Source organism: Trematomus bernacchii, unplaced genomic scaffold (assembly GCF_902827165.1).
Source record: "Trematomus bernacchii unplaced genomic scaffold, fTreBer1.1, whole genome shotgun sequence".
Taxonomy (NCBI): domain Eukaryota; kingdom Metazoa; phylum Chordata; class Actinopteri; order Perciformes; family Nototheniidae; genus Trematomus; species Trematomus bernacchii.
The window spans coordinates 78,969-99,784 of record NW_022987762.1 but is presented as its reverse complement, the minus strand read 5'-3'; the positions used below and the strand labels follow the sequence as shown (position 1 = coordinate 99,784).

General features: G+C 41.9%; 1 protein-coding gene across 2 annotated transcripts in view; it reads left to right on the top strand.

Annotated features, from left to right (window-relative positions):
- Positions 1-7,956, top strand: part of LOC117496631 (zinc finger protein 501-like) — a 119,774-nt gene extending 111,818 nt beyond the window's left edge. The window contains exon 2 of one of the 2 annotated variants that reach the window (XR_004557308.1): positions 6,017-6,083. Coding sequence is in view for 1 of the 2 variants with exons in the window: in XM_034148345.1 (XP_034004236.1) it covers positions 6,017-7,051 (1,035 nt within the window). In the remaining variant the exon portion in view is untranslated. Of the gene's footprint in view, positions 1-6,016 lie in introns of both variants that reach the window. The other variant, XM_034148345.1, reaches the window with a different exon arrangement.
- Positions 7,957-20,816: the final 12,860 nt, after the last annotated feature.

Sequence of the window (20,816 nt, the reverse complement as noted above, 5' to 3'; positions counted from 1 at the left end):
AAGTGTCCCTGATGGTCACAGACGCCCTGCAACACAACTGGATGTGGCAGCTGTCAATTACCCCAGCTGCCTTGCGAAAGGCTTGGTGGTGAGCCAACCGGGCAAAACCATCACCAACCACCTCCACGTGCGGGAGACGGACAAACTGGGGCAACAAGGCCACCACCTCATCCACCATCCTGTGGACGGACGGCAGATACACATCGAAGACACGGGAGACTACTCTGTAAGCGGAGCCACTGGCAACCCAAAACAGAAACACCAGGGTCTCCAGAGTTGGCCCCCATCCGTGTTGCCTCTCCGTCTTCAGCGCCACTAGGAGCTGCTGGTCAGGGCGGGGGTCCTCGTCTGCAAAATATCTCTGGAGGACTGGCACAGTGGCATTAATAATGCAGTAATGATGGGCCTGCACAACATAAAGAATAGAGGGCAGTTTCAGTTTACTTGACATTTGTTTATTGTTAACCTGTTAAGCCCCGAGCCTGTTTTTCAGATTTCTTCACTTCTAAAAGGGGAAAATTAATCATCTTTTTTCTCAAAGCAATGATAAACCTGTGAGTCGGATGTAGAAAAGTCAGAATCAATATAGATGTTTTTATTTTAAAGTAAATTCAGATTGAACATAGTAAAAAAATGTAAATTATAGTGTCCGTCCAAAAAAAACAACATTACTTATAGTGAAAACCACCCTTGAATGATGGGATAGTAGACTAAAAGCTTTAGGAATCCAAACTATAACATATAATAAGTACCCTGTATCAAGATTGATGCAAAACAAGTGAAATCTGACCCTTTTAGAGAGGTTTAGAAAAGAAACCCACCTCTGGGGTCATTTGGGTGTATTTACCATATCTCTGGAACCCATTGGTCGATTTTGATGATTGACACCTCTTTTTAACCATTAAAGCCAATAGAATCGAGAGGGGGTTCCTAAATCCATCTAAACATTTCCATTGGTGAATGAGTGATGCGCAGCCAGCATGCCCAAAATCGGAAGCTGGGTTACGCTCTCATACACTCTATATGAAAACTCCGGTTATTGACATAAATATGATGATGGATTATCAGTAATAATTTCAAAGTGACACAGAAACATTGGATTAACCTTCAGCAGCGGTTATATGCATTGTAATGCCATTGAACACAACTTTTGATCAGAAAACAGCAAAGGTAAGACGTATTTGCCGTTTTGGCCCCGTAAAGGGAAGTTGTGTGTTGGCCTTCGCTGCCGTGAGTTCTGATCGCACAGTGATGATACTTATACCATTGGAATCTGTGGAATCTCAGCTTTCATATGATGATGATCTAGTTTGTGCAGATCCGATGAAGTATAAAATATTTCTACCGTGAGTTATGTGCTAAGTGAGTTAGCACTCTTTCGCTTAGTGCTAATTCAGAGACTCGGTGTTAGACTTGTGTTTTGTTTCTGTAAAAATGTTTCATATCGTCAGTTAGCTGACTTTCTTCTCGTTAAGTGGGTATGACACATTCATAGTTTCTTAAATGTTATGAAGCCCTCAGACGCTGTTGCGGCCCAGGCTTAACAGGTTAAGGTTTTGGTGTGTTTACATTATTAAAAAAAACTATTTTAATGTGATTACACATTTTCTCCATATCGATAAGTGTTAGAACGACTACAAACATGCACAAACTATATATGTGACCTGCTCTATCGAAAATCAGTCGCATTGACCCGAAGACACATTTTGAGTTGTATACACTGTTGGAAAGAGGAGATTCCTAGCTTTCTAATGATATCATGATTGTTTTTGTACTCCAAATATTAAGCAAATTATGTCACATTATATAATGACTGTTACAGTCATCATTTTGAGAAAAAGGCCTTCAAAGTTTCCTCTTCTCTGGAATCCATCGATCTGATTGATTATTAGCGGAGCAAATGATCAAAGTAGTACGGAGGGAAAATATTTTAGTTTGGATTACTGGTCTGGGGGAAGCTCGCGAGTGTGTGTGTGTTTGTGTATTTTTGCGTTTGTTTCCCGGGGAAAACACTCACGAGAAACACCGGCTGTTGTTATGCCTGCTGTGACGTCAAGTTACTCCGTTCTCCGCTTGTAATTATGCCGTTACAAGCTTCAAAGTTGTATTTATCATCTGTATTTGCCGAAACAAGTTAAATATTCTGAAAGCCAAGACTTTGTTTATTTGAAATCAGATGAAAAAAAACTGTAACGGACCCTGCTGTGTTATCTATGATTACTATACGCCTTACATTCATAATTTCAGCCGGAGGAAGGGGGAGTGGCGCTGCGGAAGAGCAGAGCGTGAGTGAGAGCTGTCATCTTCCCTTTACAAGCTTAAAAAATGTATTTATCGTGTGATTTTGGAAATAAAAGTTTCATATGCTGAAAGCCAATACTTTGTTTATTTAAAATCAAACAAAACCCCCGAACCCCGAAAAACTAGTTTTTTACGCAAATCCACGTTTATTTTTAAATGAGCCGTTGCGACTTCCGTCTGATTTCGATAGAGCGGGTCACATATGCAAAACTGACACTGGAGAAAAGTGTTGCTTGCTTATTGTGCGGGAAGCATAAAATAGAAAGGGGTGTCAAGGCAAGCGTCAATACTTATTTAACCCATTCTCCCAACATTGAATAAAACAGTACATTATTTCTCCTACCCGAGCACGTCGTCCTCCACAAAGGCGCCAGCAGAACATCCTCCTCCTCCGAGCTGACAGACGCCGCCGATACTCCCGCTCGATCTTTTCCTCCTTCTCAACAAATCAATCAATCAATCAATGTTTATTTATATAGCCCAATATCACAAATGTTACATTTGTCTCAGTGGACTTCACAGTTTGTACAGAATATCAGTATGACAATACAACACCCTCTGTCCGTAGACCCTCACATCGTACAAGGAAAAACTTCCAGAGAAAAACCCACAGTTTAAAGGGAAACATGGGAGAAACCTCAGGGAGAGCAACAGAGGAGGGATCCCTCTCCCAGGACGGACAGAGGTGCAATAGATGCTGTGTGGAAATTGAAAAGATGATACATTTGCAACTAGGGATGTCCCGATCCGATCACGTGATCGGGGATCGGGAGAAAAAAATCGGGGATCGGATTTTTTTTTTTTTTTTTATAAAATATTTTTATACATTTTATTTAATGTTACAAAACAAAAATGACCATGTTCACGTCTTAAAGTCATCCTGAGGCCTTAGTTTTGGGTTAAAATTACACAACATCATGTATGTGTTGCTTCTTTTGGGCTTGTTTTCATAGACCTGGTTGCTTATTTCTCTCAAATCTGGCAACAGAGTGGGCGCAGTGTCTAATAGTAGCAGTAAGCTAACAAGAGGCTACGTTCAGCTGGTGACTCGGGAGTCGGGACAGAGAAAATGTCAGGAGTTTGGAAGTATTATAAAATTGAAAGCGAAGGCAGTGTAACAGCCAGATGCAATGTTTGCAAGGCGGAGGTTCCGCGTGGTGGAATGAACAGAGCTACGTTCAACATGACCAATCTAATACAAACACCACCAACAACAACACGACGAGTACACAGCGGCCACTCAGGTAACGGCACTGAAACAACCGACACTTTCAGAGACTTTTAAAAGGAAAGAGAAACTACCCCAGAACAGCCAAGATAGCTGAATTCATCGCGTTGGATGACCAGCCGTTATCTGTTACCTTTTTTTTCCTCTTAATGCATTGCATAAAGATCGGATCGGGAAAAATCGGTATCGGCAGATTGTCAAAATCAAATGATCGGAATCGGATCGGGAGCAAAAAAAGGTGATCGGGACATCCCTATTTGCAACATAGGTAGAGCAAATGCATGGATACAAGATAACATCACAAACGTGTCCATCTTCGCAAATCAGTTTTGAGTCTTCAAACAAATAGCGCTCAATGTAAGGTGGGGCCTTGCATATGACGCACACCTGCTAGCCTGTTCCATTCTTCGTTCACCGATGCTAGGAAGGATTCTTGCCTAGCCTCTGAAGGACCTGACTCGGAAGGACATGTCCTACCAAGGAAGCGTCCTTGACTTTGAGAAACACCCAGTGTGTTTGTACCGGGGACAGGAGACCCCCCCCTCGATAAGAAACTGTAAGAAATGATCAGGGAATCCCTCCGGAGTGGAGTCATGACGACTGGATTGAATTACTGAATTCATTCCAGCGGTCGATCAGCTGTGCGCAGCGTCTCCACTGCAGCCTGTGCATCTCAACCGCCACACAGCAACTCTATCCACCAGTTAAATGAAATAAAACAAATGTGTTGTTATATCAGCTGTACAATTTACCAAATATATGGTGTTCTTAGTTTCCATACCTCCTGTGTTTTATGAGAGACTTATCAAGTCTTGGCAAACGGCATAAAACACGATTAAACGTGATAGTATAATCCATGCTCGTATCTATACAACCTATAGAAAAGCAAAACGGCGTCAGTTTAAAGTAACTGTCCTCCTGCTTACCGCATCATTTATGAGAATACATTTCATTAAGACAACATATTCCAGTTGGTTTTCAATAACATATCCGTATTTATTTATTTGTTCAAGTTATGTTTTTGTGTGCACTGAGGAGTCTCAAACAGGCGTTTGTTTAATCATTTTAAGATTGGCTTTTATACATTTTTGCAAATGAATTCTTCATATTTGATAAATGAGAGGTAACATTTTATTTATGGTTTTATTTTCACATAGTTCTTTCCATTCTTCCTTCTGCCAACGGTGTCGCAGTTTCTTGTCTCTCCTGTTGTTGTGTGTACGCATGGGTCAGAGTGTCCGTGGAGGACCACACATCCTCCCGCCAAGTTTGTTTTTTATAAATCGCAAAGATTGCTTAGAAATCTTTTGAGCATACAGTAGTTTATAGATGAGGCCCCAGGGCACTAACACACATACATCATGCGCCTTGGTGACCGGACATCTCCTTCATAAAACTAATAATAGGGGGAATATATGTGTGTGTGTGTGTGTGTGTGTGTGTGTGTGTGTGTGTGTGTGTGTGTGTGTGTGTGTGTGTGTGTGTGTGTGTGTGTGTGTGTGTGTGTGTGTGTGGTGTGTGTGTGTGTGTGTGTGTGTGTGTGTGTGTGTGTGTGTGTGTGTGTGTGTGTGTGTGTGTGTGTGTGTGTGTGTGTGTGTGTGTGTGTGTGTGTGTGTGTGTGTGTGTGTGTGTGTGTGTGTGTGTGTGTGTGTGTGTGTGACGTAGCAGCCTGCGGTCGCTCTTTAGCTGTTCTAATGAAGGTAAACACAGTGAAGTAAACAGTAAAAGGCACAGCTCTTTGCAGCTGGTGCTGCTCTTCTCAGATTCTGTTGAGTTACACGTTACTGCCTCCTGGTGCTGCAGAGATTTCATGAAGTGAAGGAGGTTTTCCTTCTATAAAACAGCTGTGGGCAGCAGATACTGTGAGAGTCACAGACATGAATTCATAGATTAGGGCCTACTGGTTCACAGACTCTCCTGTTTTGCCGATCTGGTGCTTAAACAAATAGCTATACACCCCTGGCCGAAATTTTGCTAAAAGAATTTGAAATATATCTCTAATGTAGCCTATGCACTGCCATTTCCCCACATAGACATAACATTCTGCAATGAAACGTCTGTCTCCTGTGCGTTCCACTTCCTACTTGGCGCACCGGTTACTTTCTCATTTTTTTTTTTCATTGCCCTTTAGGGGCTTCGTACAATACCGAAACAAATATTTAAAGTTGAGTCTTTTATCAAAGTTAGTCAAGCAAGTCTCAAGAAAAGAAATATGCGACTCGAGTCAAGTCATGTGACTCGAGTCAAGTCATGTGACTCGAGTCAAGTCACGTGACTCGAATCCCCCACCTCTGGTATATACTGTTGTTAGAATGTTGCTGTATTACTGTATCTAATATAATACAAATATAATAAACACAAACAGTTAATATAAGTAGCATTTTGTTAACTCAAGGTTTATATTAAGTGAGTTTTTATTGTGTTAACTGTATATGTATTTATGATTTTTAGATTTACTTTCTCTCTTTCTTTGTCCGTCTGTTCTAGAAACCGAAAGGAAGAGAGAGACGTCACAGCTGTCAGCAATGTGACGAATCCTTTACTAGATCTGGAGATTTAAAGAGCCACTTGAGTATTCATACTGGAGAAAAACTGTACAGCTGTGAAGAGTGTGGGAAAACCTTCACTACATCAGGTGCCCTCAAATCACATCATCGTATTCACACTGGAGAGAAACCGTACAGCTGTGAAGAGTGTGGGCAAACTTTCACTAGGTCAGATCATCTCAAAATACATCAACGTGTTCACACGGGAGAAAAACCGTACAGCTGTGAAGAGTGTGGGAAAACATTCACGACATCAGGTCAACTCAAAACACATCAACGCGTTCACACGGGAGAAAAACCGTACAGCTGTGAAGAGTGTGGGAAAACATTCACGACATCAGGTCAACTCAAAACACATCAACGTGTTCATACTGGAGACAAACCGTACAGCTGTGAAGAGTGTGGGCAAACTTTCGCTCAATCAAGTGAATGCAAATTACATCACCGTATTCATACTGGAGAAAAACCGTACTGGTGTGAAGAGTGTGGGACAACGTTCACTAGATCAGGTTCTCTCAAATCACATCAACGTATTCATACTGGAGAAAAACCGTACTGGTGTGAAGAGTGTGGGACAACGTTCACGACATCAGGTTCTCTCAAATCACATCAACGTATTCACACTGGAGAAAAACCGTACTGGTGTGAAGAGTGTGGGAAAATGTTCACTCAATCAGGTCTTCTCAAATCACATCAACGTATTCATACTGGAGAAAAACCGTACTGGTGTGAAGAGTGTGGGAAAACTTTCACTAGATCAGGTCATCTCAAAAGACATCAACGTGTTCACACGGGAGAAAAACCGTACTGGTGTGAAGAGTGTGGGAAAATGTTCACTCAATCAGGTGCTCTCAAATCACATCAACGTATTCATACTGGAGAAAAACCGTACTGGTGTGAAGAGTGTGGGAAAACATTCACTAAATCAGGTGCTCTCAAATCACATCTTCGTGTTCACATGGGAGAAAAACCATAGTGGTCTTAAGAGTGTGGGAACACGTTTTCTCACAATATTCACCTTAAAGTCCACGAGCGAATCCACACCGCATAGTTTTGAACAACTATGAGAGCCAAGCTAGCTGTTTCCTCCTCCTGATGTCCTGAGAGCTGTAGTTATATTTTAAGAGTCTCTCTGAATTGAAGTCTGACTAACAGACTTCAATTCACAGTCAGTCTTGTTTTATGTCCCAGGACAAGCCCTGAGGTCCTCCTCAGCTTTTTTAATATCCCTAAAATCCCCCTAAATAAAATGGGTGAGGCTTTTCTCCACTACGCTCCCAAACTGTGGAACACCAGGAAATATCAGAGAGGCTCAGTGGACATTTTTAAAGCCTTCTAAAGAAACATCTCTTTAGATTAGCTTTTTATTAGCAACCCCCCACTTTAAATGGTCTTTTAGTCTTTATTATTTACCTACTTTTATATTGTTTCATTTATGATATAGGAAGGGTTTTATCTTATATTAGTTATTTAACCGTTTCAATAACAACATTTATTTTTACGTTTTATTTTACATTTTAATTGTTTAACCTTAATTAGAATTACGACTTTTTTTATTACTATTCATTTGTATTTGTATTTCTGATGTACCTATATGTTCACTTTTTTTTATAGGGTTTTATATTGTTGAATCTATTCACTTGTCTTGTGTCTTATCTTTCTGAGAGAAATCATAATTTAGTTTTCATAATCCTTCTCCTCTGGGCTGCATGTGTGACGTGCGCAGCATGTGTAGTGTGGTGTGTAAGGTGTACCCCTTGTTTTGGAGGGAACGTAACATTGTATTTACATTTTTATTATCATATCTTTTACCTCCTTGTGTATCTTAACCTGTTAAAATGTTATATTTAGCTGCATGTATCTGTAAAGGTCTTAACGTCTGAGGGGACTTTCTTGTTGTTTATTGAACTATGAAGAAATATTTTACTATGCCGTGTTTCAACCATGGTTTTCTTATAGCCTTGTTATTCCATATATAATATATTATCTATCCAGGGTTAAACTGCTAGCCTCGTTAACCTGCAATAATTACATTATTATTAATAATAATAATACTTAAAATAATAATAATATATAAACATGGGACAGATTTTAAACATTGGGAAAAATGTTTTTGTTTGTAATAAAAGGCATAAAACACATCCAGTAAAAGATAGGATAAAACACCAATGAAAAACAGCTACAAACTCACCTCCTCCTCCGACGCCCCAAAAGCCTGTCGGAAAAGGTGAGTCTTTAGCTGCCCCTTAAAAACCTCCACTGAGACAGAGGCTCTCAGTTTCTGGGGGAGTTCCTTCCATAGAGGCCACCGCCTCAAAGGCACGGTCCCCCTTAGTTTTTAGCCTGGTTCGGGCACCCTTGAGAGGCCTTGCTCGGAGGACCTCAGGGCCCAGGTTGTCCTGTGAGGGTGGATAAGGTCGTTAATGTAGGCGGGGGCTTGGCCATGGACAGCTCTATATGTGTAAACCAATACCTTACATTGGGTTCTGAGATGGACAGGGAGCCAGTGCAGGGCAGAAAGGATCGGAGTGATGTGGCATGTTTTTTTTGGACCGAGTGAGTAACCTGGCTGCAGCATTTTGGACCTGTTGTAGCCGGTTTATTGATGTTTTGTTGAGGCAGGAGAACAGAGCATTACAGTAATCAAGCCGGGATGAAATAAAGGCATGGATAGCCATCTCCAGTTCTGCATTGGATAGAAAGCCCCTGAGCTTGGCAATGTTCCTGAGGTGGAACAAACAGGTACGGGTCAGGAGTTTGATGTGTTTGTCTAGTAGCATAGACTGACCGAAGGTTACACCAAGGTTTTTTATGTTTGCCCTAACGTTACCACTAAATGAACCCAGGTGGCTTCCCAGCTAGCGGGGAACGTTCTCACAACTTTGGCGAACGTTACCTACAGGTTCTAATAAGGTTTTAAAGAAACGTTTTAATCTGATGTTCAAAGAACCTTTTTAGGATGTTTATTTTTTCCAAAAATACGTTGAATTGTACTAGGAATGGTTTCATCGAGACGTTTTATTTTGGTTCCTAGAATGTACTTCTGAAAGGTAGATTAACGTTCTCTAAAAACATTCTTAAAATGTTTGGTGATAACATTGTTCGAACATTATACCCCAAGTGTTTTTGTTTTTTATGCACATATCTCTATTGTCATATGGATCGAATAACACTTAGAAAACCAAAGACAGACATAGAGAAGAACGGACCGACTATCACTGCCCGTCCCTGAAACCCCTGTTAGTGTTTGTATGTGTTTGTTTCTACTGTGTATGTCTCTCTCCCAAAAGTGCATTTTGCATGATAGGTCCCCTTTAAGTAAACTCAAAATCATCCCAATGACCACAGTGGTCAGTCCACGTACCCAGGAATTTTGAGTTGAACAATTACAGGAATATTATGTCTTTATGTTCTAATAATGTAAAAATATGTTAGTAAATTGTTACCACAGAACATTTGCATAATGTTTTAAACATAAAGCATGTTATCCTTCTCTAAAATAATAACATTCTGGCAACATAAAAAAAATCTAACTTACAGTTGAAAATGTTTTAAGAACAGTAGGGCATAATGTTCTAACAATGTTATCAAAAACATTTTAAGAATGTTTTTAAAGAACGTTATCCTACCTTTCAGAAGAACGTTCTGTGAACCAAAGGAAAACTTCCCGCTGAAAACATTCCTAGAACAATGAATGTAACATTCTCAGAATGTTTTTAGAACCAAACATTTCTAGCTGGGTTGCTACCTTAGAGGCGATGTTATCAGCCGCTGAGATCAAGACTTCTGTTTTTGATGCATTGAGCTGTAGGAAGTTGCTTGACATCCACTCCTCAATTGCAGACAGACATGTAATCAGGGTGTTTAAATTCTCAGTTTTGACGGGTTTGAAAGAAAAATATATCTGGATATCATCTGTGTAACAGTGATACGAGACAGTCTTGAATTGGCTAATTAAGGGGCCTAGTGGGAGCATGTAAAGGTCAAAAAGAAGGGGGGCTAAAACAAAACCAGAGAAACTTCTCCCACTGAGGTACGAGGCAAACCACTGTAGAAAAATACAAATTATGAAATAAAAATTCTAATAAGACAATAATAATAATAATACAATAAATAAAATAACAATATATAATTCAATTATTAGAGGATGTTCCCTGAAAGATTGTAAAATGTCAATGAAGATGTCAGACTTAGTATATTTGTTAATAATTACATACAATACATGGAATTTGTGTGTGTGTCTGTGTTCCAAGTGAATCTGCGGCCCCCTGGTGGCCAGGTCATAAATGATGTGGCCCCCACCACCATCCAAGTTGCCCATCCCTGCACTAGATATACACAGTAGCCTATGAGCAGTATGAACAGTATTAACAGTGTGTATGAATATGCCAAGATATATAAAGTATGAAAAAGTGAAGCAGTGCAAGTGTAGTATAAAATATATAGATATTAATTTCATGATGATAAACATTGTGGAACAATGATAAAAATGTGACTGGAAGTGGCGACATAAAACCGACACCAAACAACAACAAACTTTTGCGGAGCCAATTGGAGAGTTTCATCACCAGCACGGGGGAAAAACCACCAATGAGCGCTCAGCTCGAGATACCAGCGAGTCGTTTCCCATCAAGCATTTCGCTTCCGCAGCCCGTGGAGAGAAACTGCTCCGCCTCGCTCTCAAGGCTGCCGGCGTCTTTGTCCCGCGAGATTTCAATGTCTCATGTAGTCGAGCCTCCAGAGCAAGGCGGACATAATTACTAACCATCATGCAACGCACTAGCAAGACGTTGATCGCAATTGCGCAGGTCTGCGCAGGTCTCGCTTGTCTCAAACAAGCCTAATTACTAACCATCATGCAACGCACTAGCAAGACGGCGGTCGCAATTGTGCAGGTCTGCGTCGGTCTCGCTCATCTGAAACAAGCCTAATGTCCAAGCGTTTCCTGTTTACGGTCGTTTGATTCTCTGTTTTGAGAATAATAAAATAAGATAATAAAAATGATAAAATAATAAAATATAATAAAATAAAAATTATGAAATAAAAATTCTAATAAGACAATAATAATAATAACAATAATAAAAATACAATAAATAAAATAACAATATATAATTCAATCACAATAACTCATTTGAAAAAATATATATAAATGAATGTGGATATCTTTTTACTGAAATGTCTCCTTAACACACGGCCCGTTTATTCAGAGTATTAATGAGGATGTTGGAGAGCTGCTGATGTAACTAAATAATTCCCAATGTGGGATCAATAACGTTTAACGTGTTAATACTTCATTGCTTGTTTGTTTGTTTGTTTGTTTGTTTGTTGACAGCATGTAAAGTGGCCTTTGGTCCCTTGAAAGGCGCTATAAAAATGTAATCAATTGTTATTATTATTATTATTGATAAGGTATTTGGCTCCCTCTGGCGGTCACTAAGTGTACTCTGCCACCTCACATTTTGAAACAGTACTAGTGTCTTTACGGCAGTTCACAACAACATCAGACATCATGGCCTCGGCAGCTCCGGAGGATTTACCGGAGAACCGGGAGGGTTTAGCGGCCACCGGGGGAAGACACCGGGACACCGGCGGGAGACACCGGCATGGCAGGATCCCGTAAAACAACCTTCGTTCAGGTGAGTTAGCACCGGGAGCTAACAAGAGCTATCGGGAGCTAACTGGAGCTAACCGGAGCTGATGCGAGCTAGCTGCTTCTGCCAGGGGTAAAAACAGTATAAAAACAGTATTAATATAGTATTAAAAACTGTATTCAAACAGTGTTTAAAACGGTATGAAAACAGTATCAATATAGTATAAATACAGTATTAAAACTGTTTTAAACAGTTTTAAAAGCCTGCATATAAAACAGTGTTTCAGCACAGGCTGTACAACAAAGGTGATTCAATAAATACACGCTGGTCCAAGTTACTGGGAGATATTAGTAGATGACAAGTTAGAGCAGGCGCTGTGGGAATTGTAGTCTTTTATAGTGTGTTGACTACAGACGTTACAATTAGGTGGCCTTTCTTATGAAAACAAAAATACTGGCTCTAACAGTATATAACCTAAGATTCTCGAAGACTGGAATCTTAAGTTCTTGAGTAAATGTACTTAGTTACTTCTCACCTCTGCTATGAACCTACGTAGTAGCTGTACATTTGTTTTGTTGTGTCTGTCGGTTGTATTGAGGTGTCTTGATTGATCATGAAAGTGTTCTCAAAGCTGGTAAAGGTGCAGCTAGTTTGAATGACTTTGTATACTGCAGGGGAGCTTGTGAATTTACTCCAGGTGGAACTAAAGTCTGATTTAACACTTGATTATATTTCACATCACACATCCACATCTGTAAAGTAACTAAAGCTTTTAGCTACAAAAACCAAGTAAGTGTGTTGCTGAATTTAGCGGAGAAATACAGAAAAGTGAAATGATTTGAATCAAATTGTTACAGCTCAAATGCATTGCAATGACTTAAACTGGAAGAGTAGGAAAATTAGTGAAGAAGCTTAATATTTAAAAGAAAAGGTTTAAAAAAGGTATAAACAACATGTATAGCCTCAATGTCCTGAAATAGCTGAGTAAGTTAATAGTGGAATGGTTTGTGCAGCTGAAAGTAGGTTGAAGGAGTTAGATATTAAATGTAAGTAGTAGTGAATGCATTTTACATCTCTTACAGCAGAGTCACCCACAATCAGAGTTTCAGGCCTAGTCGTTAGCTTTCACTCTAGCCTTTTACTTTTGGAGTAGCTATTGGTCCTTACCCTGCTGTGTGAAGAGGACAGGTTATCCAGCTCATCAGAAAGAGATCTCCGGTTCTGTGTCAGTGGAGCGTATCTGTTCTGGATTGGCACACTTGGTGGTTTAGGAGGATTGTTTGTAGTTCTCCCTTTAGCAGCTGTCCACGGCTGCTTCCTAGTATGAATAGGGGTTGAAGAGGCGCTCTTCCTGGGTGATAACAACGCAGGCCAGCCGGTCGCATTACAGATTTCAGAGCGCTGGGCTCTGCCTGTTATTCGTTCTCCCAAATCCCATGGAAATGATTTACTCTTCGGCCTTGCACCCAGAGAGTTCGAGGGAGGACTACCACTTGTAGATTTATTACCCGGTACACAGCCCTGCTGTTCCTTGGAATCCTTGTAGCTGCTAGCTAGCTGTAATGGCGCGTTTCCACTACACGGCCTCGCTCGGCCCCGCTCGGCCTCCTTTGGCCGCGCCCGGCCTCGTTAGGACCAGCTCACTTTGTGACGCGTTTCCATTACAGTTTAGGAACCGGGTCAGTATCTATAGTAACGCAGTGTAGGCGGAGCGACGCTGCTTAAAACTGCCGTGACGTCATCTTCAATGCGACAAAGCGACACAACACACAACAATGGAGGATGTTGAAAAGATCATTTGCTTGTTGCTTGCTGTGTGGTTCTTTATCACAAGAAATAGGCAAGAGATGATTCGAAAGAGGCGACTTGTAGCAAGACGAGGTATAGAGGCAGCTGACGCGAGAGTTCTGGCAGCCCGCAGAGACTACTGGAGGACTCTAACTACTACTACTACTGCTACTAATACTTCTTCGAGACTACAATGCTACTTGGTAAGCTAACGTTCGCTAACTAGCAATGTGTTTAGGCTCACGTTCCCCATACGACCAAAGAATTTCAAGTATTTAATTAATTGTAGCTACCACTTTTACGTATTAAAATATGTATGCTTTTGTTTGTGTATTTCAGAAGTTACTTCGCCGCCCTAGACCATGTGTTTGGATGCTCGACCAAGCTACCGAGTGGTGGAATGGGATTGTTCCATCTTTCACACACACTCAGTGGGTGGAGAACTTCAGGATGTCTGAAGAAACCTACGTCTACCTGTGCAACAAACTGCGGCCAGCGATGGAGAAACAGCACACACCATTCCGCGTGTGTATACCTTTTAAGAAGAGAGTGGCCATCGCACTGTGGAAGCTTGCTACCGGCTGTGAGTACAGAAGCATAGGACATCTTTTCGGAGTGAGCAAGACAACTGTGTGCCGGTGTGTGCAAGACTTCTGTGCTGCTGCAGAGACGTTGTTAGTACCGGAACTAATTCGTTCACCAGACCGGGAGAAATTTGCAGAAATGGCTGCCTACACTGAGCAGAGGTGGGGGCTCCCTCAGTGTGTAGGTGCTATTGATGGGTCACACATACCCATCTTGGCACCACAGGAATACCACTGTGACTATTTCAACCGCAAAGGCTGGCACTCCATCATCCTTCAAGGAGTTGTTGATGGTAAGGGACATTTCTGGAATGTGTTTGCAGGAATGCCTGGGAGCTTGCATGACGCTCGGGTTTTGAGACTGTCCACATTGTGGGAGTTGGCCAGTCGTGGCAACTACTTTCCACCTTGCACCAGGAACATTGGTGGGGTGAATGCTGGCTATTACATCCTGGGAGACAATGCCTATCCCTTGCAAAACTGGCTCATAAAACCCTTCGCTGACACTGGACGGCTAACAGAAGAACATGTGACATACAACAAGAAGATTTGCAGAGTACGGGTAGTGGTTGAAAACGCTTTTGGTAGACTGAAGGGAAGGTGGCGTTGCCTCATGAAAAGAAATGACTGTGATGTGAAACTTGTTAAATCAATAGTGCTGACATGCTGTGCTCTGCATAACCTCTGCGAGAGTCATGGAGAGACCTATGATGATGGGTGGGATGCACCAGCAGCAGCAGAGCCAGGGGTAGCAGTGGCACAAGGTGCAGAGGAGGAGGGCAGGGACATACGAGAGGGTCTGATGCGCTACCTGAATCCATAAATAGTCATTGTATGGTATTGAACATAAATAAAAAAAGAATCTTTCACATACATGTGTTTGTCAAATTATTTAAACCCAAGAAATGTTATCATAATTGACTATTTAGTAAATATTTGAATTTCAAGCACCAGTACTTACTGCCCCATAAAAATAATAATCTAAGCAAATATCAAAGCAAACTATAAACATAAATACAACAGTGTAAAACACAGCAGAACTATATTCAGCTTCAAGGTTTTGTATTTTGTCATACGAACATAGCTACAGTGTAGTTATAGTTTATTTTGTTCTCTTTTCTTTTAAATATATAAGCAATGTGTTTGAGTCTAGCACAACGAGGGTATTACAATTGAGTAATTTTTACTAAATGTATTAATCATGTATTCTTAATACCATTACAAAATATGTAATGTTATGTTTTAGAGGACCTCAAGCGAGCAAACTCAATTCCAAACAGTATGCAGAGTTGTCCTGCTAAAGACTTAAAATGTTTTATTTAACCAAGTATTTATTCTCTTATTTGCTTTAATTGCAACAGATGATAAAGGTTTCACTGTGCAGTGCTTTGTGGGCGATGATGGTGTTTATGATATTTCTGACTGCAGAGGGACGCCTAGATGATGCCATCTTTCTGTGTGATCGCTGTTGGGTGCAATTATTTATCAACAAGCAATAAGATAAGTCAAAGAAGTACTTTATTGAACACAAAGTGTTTTCTTGCAGCAGCATAAAAAAGGCATGGCATTATACAATACCAAAAAAAAAACAATGATTGTATTGTATTAAAGATAAAAAATATACAAGAAAGTACAGCCAGAGGTTATTGGATCACAGAGGCGGAGGAGACGGGGCACGTTGGCTGCCCGTTCCCACTAGCACCTGGCAAATAGTGCGCATGAAGGATGCATTAAAGCTCTCTACGTGAGCCATCTACTCCCTTCTCAAGGCGGCTTCCAACACCCTCGCCTCCCTCGCCTCCACCATGGTCTGGTTCATGTACTGAGCCTGCAGGGCCCGGTCTTCCCTCTGCTCGGCATGGATCTTCTCCTGCTGGGCATGGATCTTCTCCTGCTGGGCCAGGTTCTGCTCCTGGTGTTCCTTCTGCTGGACCAGTTGCAGTTCCAGCAGGGCCAGTTCCTCTCCTCCTCGTCTCCTCTTGCCTGGGTGACAAGATAATAATATAAATAATAATTAGCAATAACAATGAAAAAACACAGGTACAGGTCACACAAGGATATAAGAATAAAATGTATAAACAGAACAGTAAGGATGAATTAAAGAAAGTTCTGGCCCTATATACTAGCTGCTTACTAGCTAGTTACTTTATTTGTAACAGAGCATTCGCACACAGTGGTACAGCTTATTTTAAAGTCACAATTCCAGCCTATTTCTTACCTAGAACCACACGCGGTGTCGAGCTGGCACTCGGCGTTGGTGTCTGTGCTCGAGCTGGAGTTTGTGCTGTAGATATGGATGATATCGATGCACCGGACGGTGTTGGTTCATCCTCGTTATTCAAAACGTAATCATCTAGAACAGAAACATGACTTGTTAATTCCACAAACTACTGCAGCACAATACTATAAATAGCAACAACAACTATAGAAAAGACAAACTGAACGTAAACAATGGCACATGTGGTGTTAGCAAACACTAGCTCTAGCTAATGCTATCTGCCTTAGCTAGCTAGCTAGCCTTCGGGGCTCCATGAAAGCATGGGTTGTCGAACATAAATGTAAGGATAAAATAGACTTATTTGTTAGAAGTGAGCTTTAGAACAGATAGGGACACAAAGGTTTCAAGAAAATAACAGAGCGTTAGCAAAAACTTACCATTCATAGACTCCAGTAACGCTGTTGCTGAGTCCAGGCCTCCCTCCCTCCCTCCCTCCGCTAGCCGGTCTATGGCCGTAAATGCTGTTCATGAGGTCAAACCACTTCCAGTTTTTCCTACCGGCACCACTGGTGTTGTTATTGTCCTTCACCAAGCAATATTCACCCTTCAGCTTTTTAAGTTTTTCCCTACACTGCACGACAGTCCTGGAGTACCCGCTTGTGGCCATCAGTGTAGACACCTCCTGAAATACTTTAATATTTCGAGTCATCCCGTCGAGCTCCCGCTGGATCTTGTCATCAGAAATGTAATGGAGGAACGTCGTGACTTCCTCGACCGACCATGGTGTGCTTTTCTTTGCCATTGTTAATCCTCTGTTGACAAAAATGCTGTTTGTAAAAATGCTGCAAGCATCGCTGTATATAAGCGACGCTAGGGATTATCTTGCGCGCGATTGTGACGATTCTCTCCGACCAATCAGCAGCCGAGAGCGTTGACGTCACAAACTCAGCCCGGTTGCCTTGGCCCTGGCCCCACGATTTTATGAGGCCAGAAAAACTGTGAATTAGGACCCGCCGGCCGGTACTAGGCCAAGTGGAAACGCAACCACAAACGGGCCGCTGACGTCACAGCCCTCTTAAACCGGGCTGCGCGCTGTAGTGGAAACGCGCCATAAGTTAGCATGCCCTTTTCCATTCTTTTGCACTGGTAAAGTGGTGTCATTCCAACCTAGTCCATTCACTTCCACGTTAACTTCCAACCATTGCATTTTCATTTCCAACACTGCCATCTTCTGTAGAAGTTTGTGGAAGTCACCTGTAGAGAGCGGAGGCATTTTGCTGCTAACTAGCTAAATAGCATGCAGTACCAGGCTTTAGCTGTTGCTAGGCCACGCTACTGTAGGAGTGAGGTTGTCGTAAAAATATTGAAATATGGCTGAAACCCTTCATCTATTTACGAAGAATAACTGTCCCAGTGATAAGTTAATGTCCAGGAGCCGCTGCTCGAAGTTATCAGAAAAGAAAAATAGGAAAATCAGCATCAAAAAGTAAGCAGAGGCAAGAGCAAGCAGAAAAACGTCTGCACTGTAAGAAGCAGGAAGCAGTGAATCTCCAACGAACGAATATTCGGGTACAGCCCTAGTGTGATCCCTAACATACTGTTGGAACCAAGGTAACACAGTCTCCAGGCGACATTGCTTCATGTCCCCGAGCACTATTGCCGGTGCATCGGGGCGGCTGAGTTGCAGCTCGTGAACACGGTCAGCGATGGAGCCGGCCGCCATTGACGCTCTGTCGCTGGGAGGCACGTAAACAACAAACAGTAAAATACACCCGAATTCTCTAGGCAGATTAGAGGATGAAAGGGTCTTAACGTCATGCCAAGAATTTCTACGTTGGGATTGCAGGTTTTACATTTACTGAGTATGATCGGCACCACAGATCATTAATATACACACAAATAACGCCTCCTCTGGTTTTCCCCGAGTTCGCATCGCTGTCTGCTCGAACAAGGGTGAATCCGGGTACCTCAAAGAGAGATTCAGGCATTGTAGATTGTAGCCAACTCTTCTCAGATTCTGCTGAGTTACACGTTACTGCCTCCTGGTGCTGCAGAGATTTCATGAAGTGAAGGAGGTACGGCCCGGCTCTGGGGCTATAACAAAAACCGGAGAGCCGAGACGAGGTGCGACAATATAACAATAATTTAAACAAATAAATGAGCGAAGCCAGCAACAGGTCCCCCGAGGCTGGCACGGAGAGTGTGCCCAGAGGAATGAGAGCGAGAGCCGAATGTCCCTAAAAAGAAGTCAGAGTTCGAAATATATCTAAAGTAATGTATGCACTGCCATTTCCCCACATAAACATAACAGTCTGCAATGAAACGTCCTTCTCCTGTGCGCTCCACTTCCTACTTGGCGCACCGGTAACTTTCTCCTGCGAACGAGTTACTGGGTGTTTCTCAATCGCGAGTACGCTTGCTTGGTAGCACATGTCTGCCGAGCATCTAGCTTCAGAAGCGAGTCAAGAATACTTCCTGGCATTCGGAAAACAAAGAGTGGAACAGGCTAGCAAGTGTGCAGGTGTGTGTCATATGAGAGGCCCCGCCTTACATCTTCCGCCACAGATTTGGGGAAATTGGTCCGTGCGCAAAGCATTGTGGGGATTTTAAGACCGCGGAGTCTACTCATGTGCAGCCTCGATATTTCTCCAAACGGAGTACGCCGGGCTCGGTAGATTTCCAAGTATGCTGGAGATTGGAACAGTACTTCGGCGGCACTCAATGACGTAGTATGCTTGAAATAGTGGCTCTGAAGCAGCTTTACTCGCGATTGAGAAACACCCAGTGCAAAGACTTCAGCCGAGCACGTACGAACTGCGCATGCGTGAGTAGCTGAATCAATAAATTGGCATAGTTTAAATAAGTTAAAATAAGTCAAGTTAGTCGTCAGTTTGTTTAGCATTTGGCCGTGTAATATACCGGATAATGTGCAGCGAGCCGGTCATTATTGGAAAAAGAAACCCCGACAGTATGATCAGAGGGACGGACGCGAGGCGGAGGGATCTTGATCGGGTGGTTTACGTTTGAGATGTTCCTGCATCACTGTGGTCGGAGGCCTCGTTCATTGTTATGAGAGCCGCTTATTGGCGCATGAAGTCAAAATGGCCTGACATTCTCAAGAGCAAAACGTCACAAATTACCCATTATGCCTTGCTGTCGAGAGCATAGAGCAGGGGTATTCAACTAAAATTCAACAAGGTCCAGTTAGAGAAAATCTCCCCATGCAAAGGTCCGGAACATCAAAATGTCTAACTTGCTTTATGAATTAGTGTGATATATATTGAAGTAGCCTGTAGCTTTATCAACGTCTGCATGTCACTGACTGCCAATCAAATAAAGAAAGTACAATTCAAAAACAACAATATTTATTGTCAATTAACATTGAACTATACAGATATACAGTAAATAAATACTGTGGATATGTGTAATGTTCCTCTCGGGCTGCATTTAAAAATAAAATAGAGAAAATAAATAAAATGGCTTTTGAAAATATGTGCATCTTAAAAGTGCTTAATTCTTGATAAATAAAATAAAGTGTAGCAGCAGCTTGAGTTTCCCTTTTTCTTTGTTAACCATTTCACATCATGACTTAACAGTTTCAGACGATTATAGAACAATATTAGTCTTTACACATCATAACAATTGAACAGTGTTAAAGTTTCTCTTTCTTTCCCTCTTATATTGCAGTCCCTCACTCACTTTTTTTTTAATTCAGTGCGAGAATTGAGCTTGAGCTTGTCCTGCCAGGAGTTTAAATCTGGGCTGAAATGGTGTCAGGGCCATTCTCATACACATGCAGGTGCTCATTGGTTAGCCTCGGTTAGCCTGCCCTGGAACCATATTTAGTTTTAATTTTGATCCTGGTGGACTGATCATATTGGGCTCTGAGACTGCTTATTTTTTGTGACCTCCGTTCTGACTTGAGAGGGAATGTTTGGTCAAACACTTTGTGTTTTGTCTCATAGTGGCGTTTTGGCACTTTTAATGAGCGCCACGGTCTCTGAACAAATTAGACACACTGGTTCTGTGCTCCCAGTGGGCAGGATGAACATGAATGAGTCCGTCCACTCCGATTACAAGCTCTGTTCTCACTGTCCACTTTCCTCTTCTTGGAGAGCGCCATGTGTAATTATGTGTCTCTCCCTGTCTGCCGCTAACACGCCTGTTCACTCTCCTCTCCGTCTTCTATCTGCCGCGCTCTCATCTCTTCTTCTGTGTTTCTCTCCCTGTATCGCTCATTCGTCTCTTTCGTCCCCTGTCGGCGGCAGTTAAAATAGAATCGCCCCGTCAAAATTGAGATCCCCTATTAATGTATTGATTATAGGTCCGGGTCCGTATAGGTCGGCGTCTGGGTCCGGATCCGGACCGCGGTCCGCCTGTTGCAGACCCCTGGCATAGAGCATGCCAGTTGAGTTTTCCATTAAGCCCCGCCTCCAATCTCCCTCACTCAGCTCAGTAGAATGAAAGGAGAGAGAAAATACATCTGGATTCAGCTTTTAGCGCATTTTACAACTTTTAAAACCTAATGATTCAAATAAGGGCTATTTAGTTTTATTACTG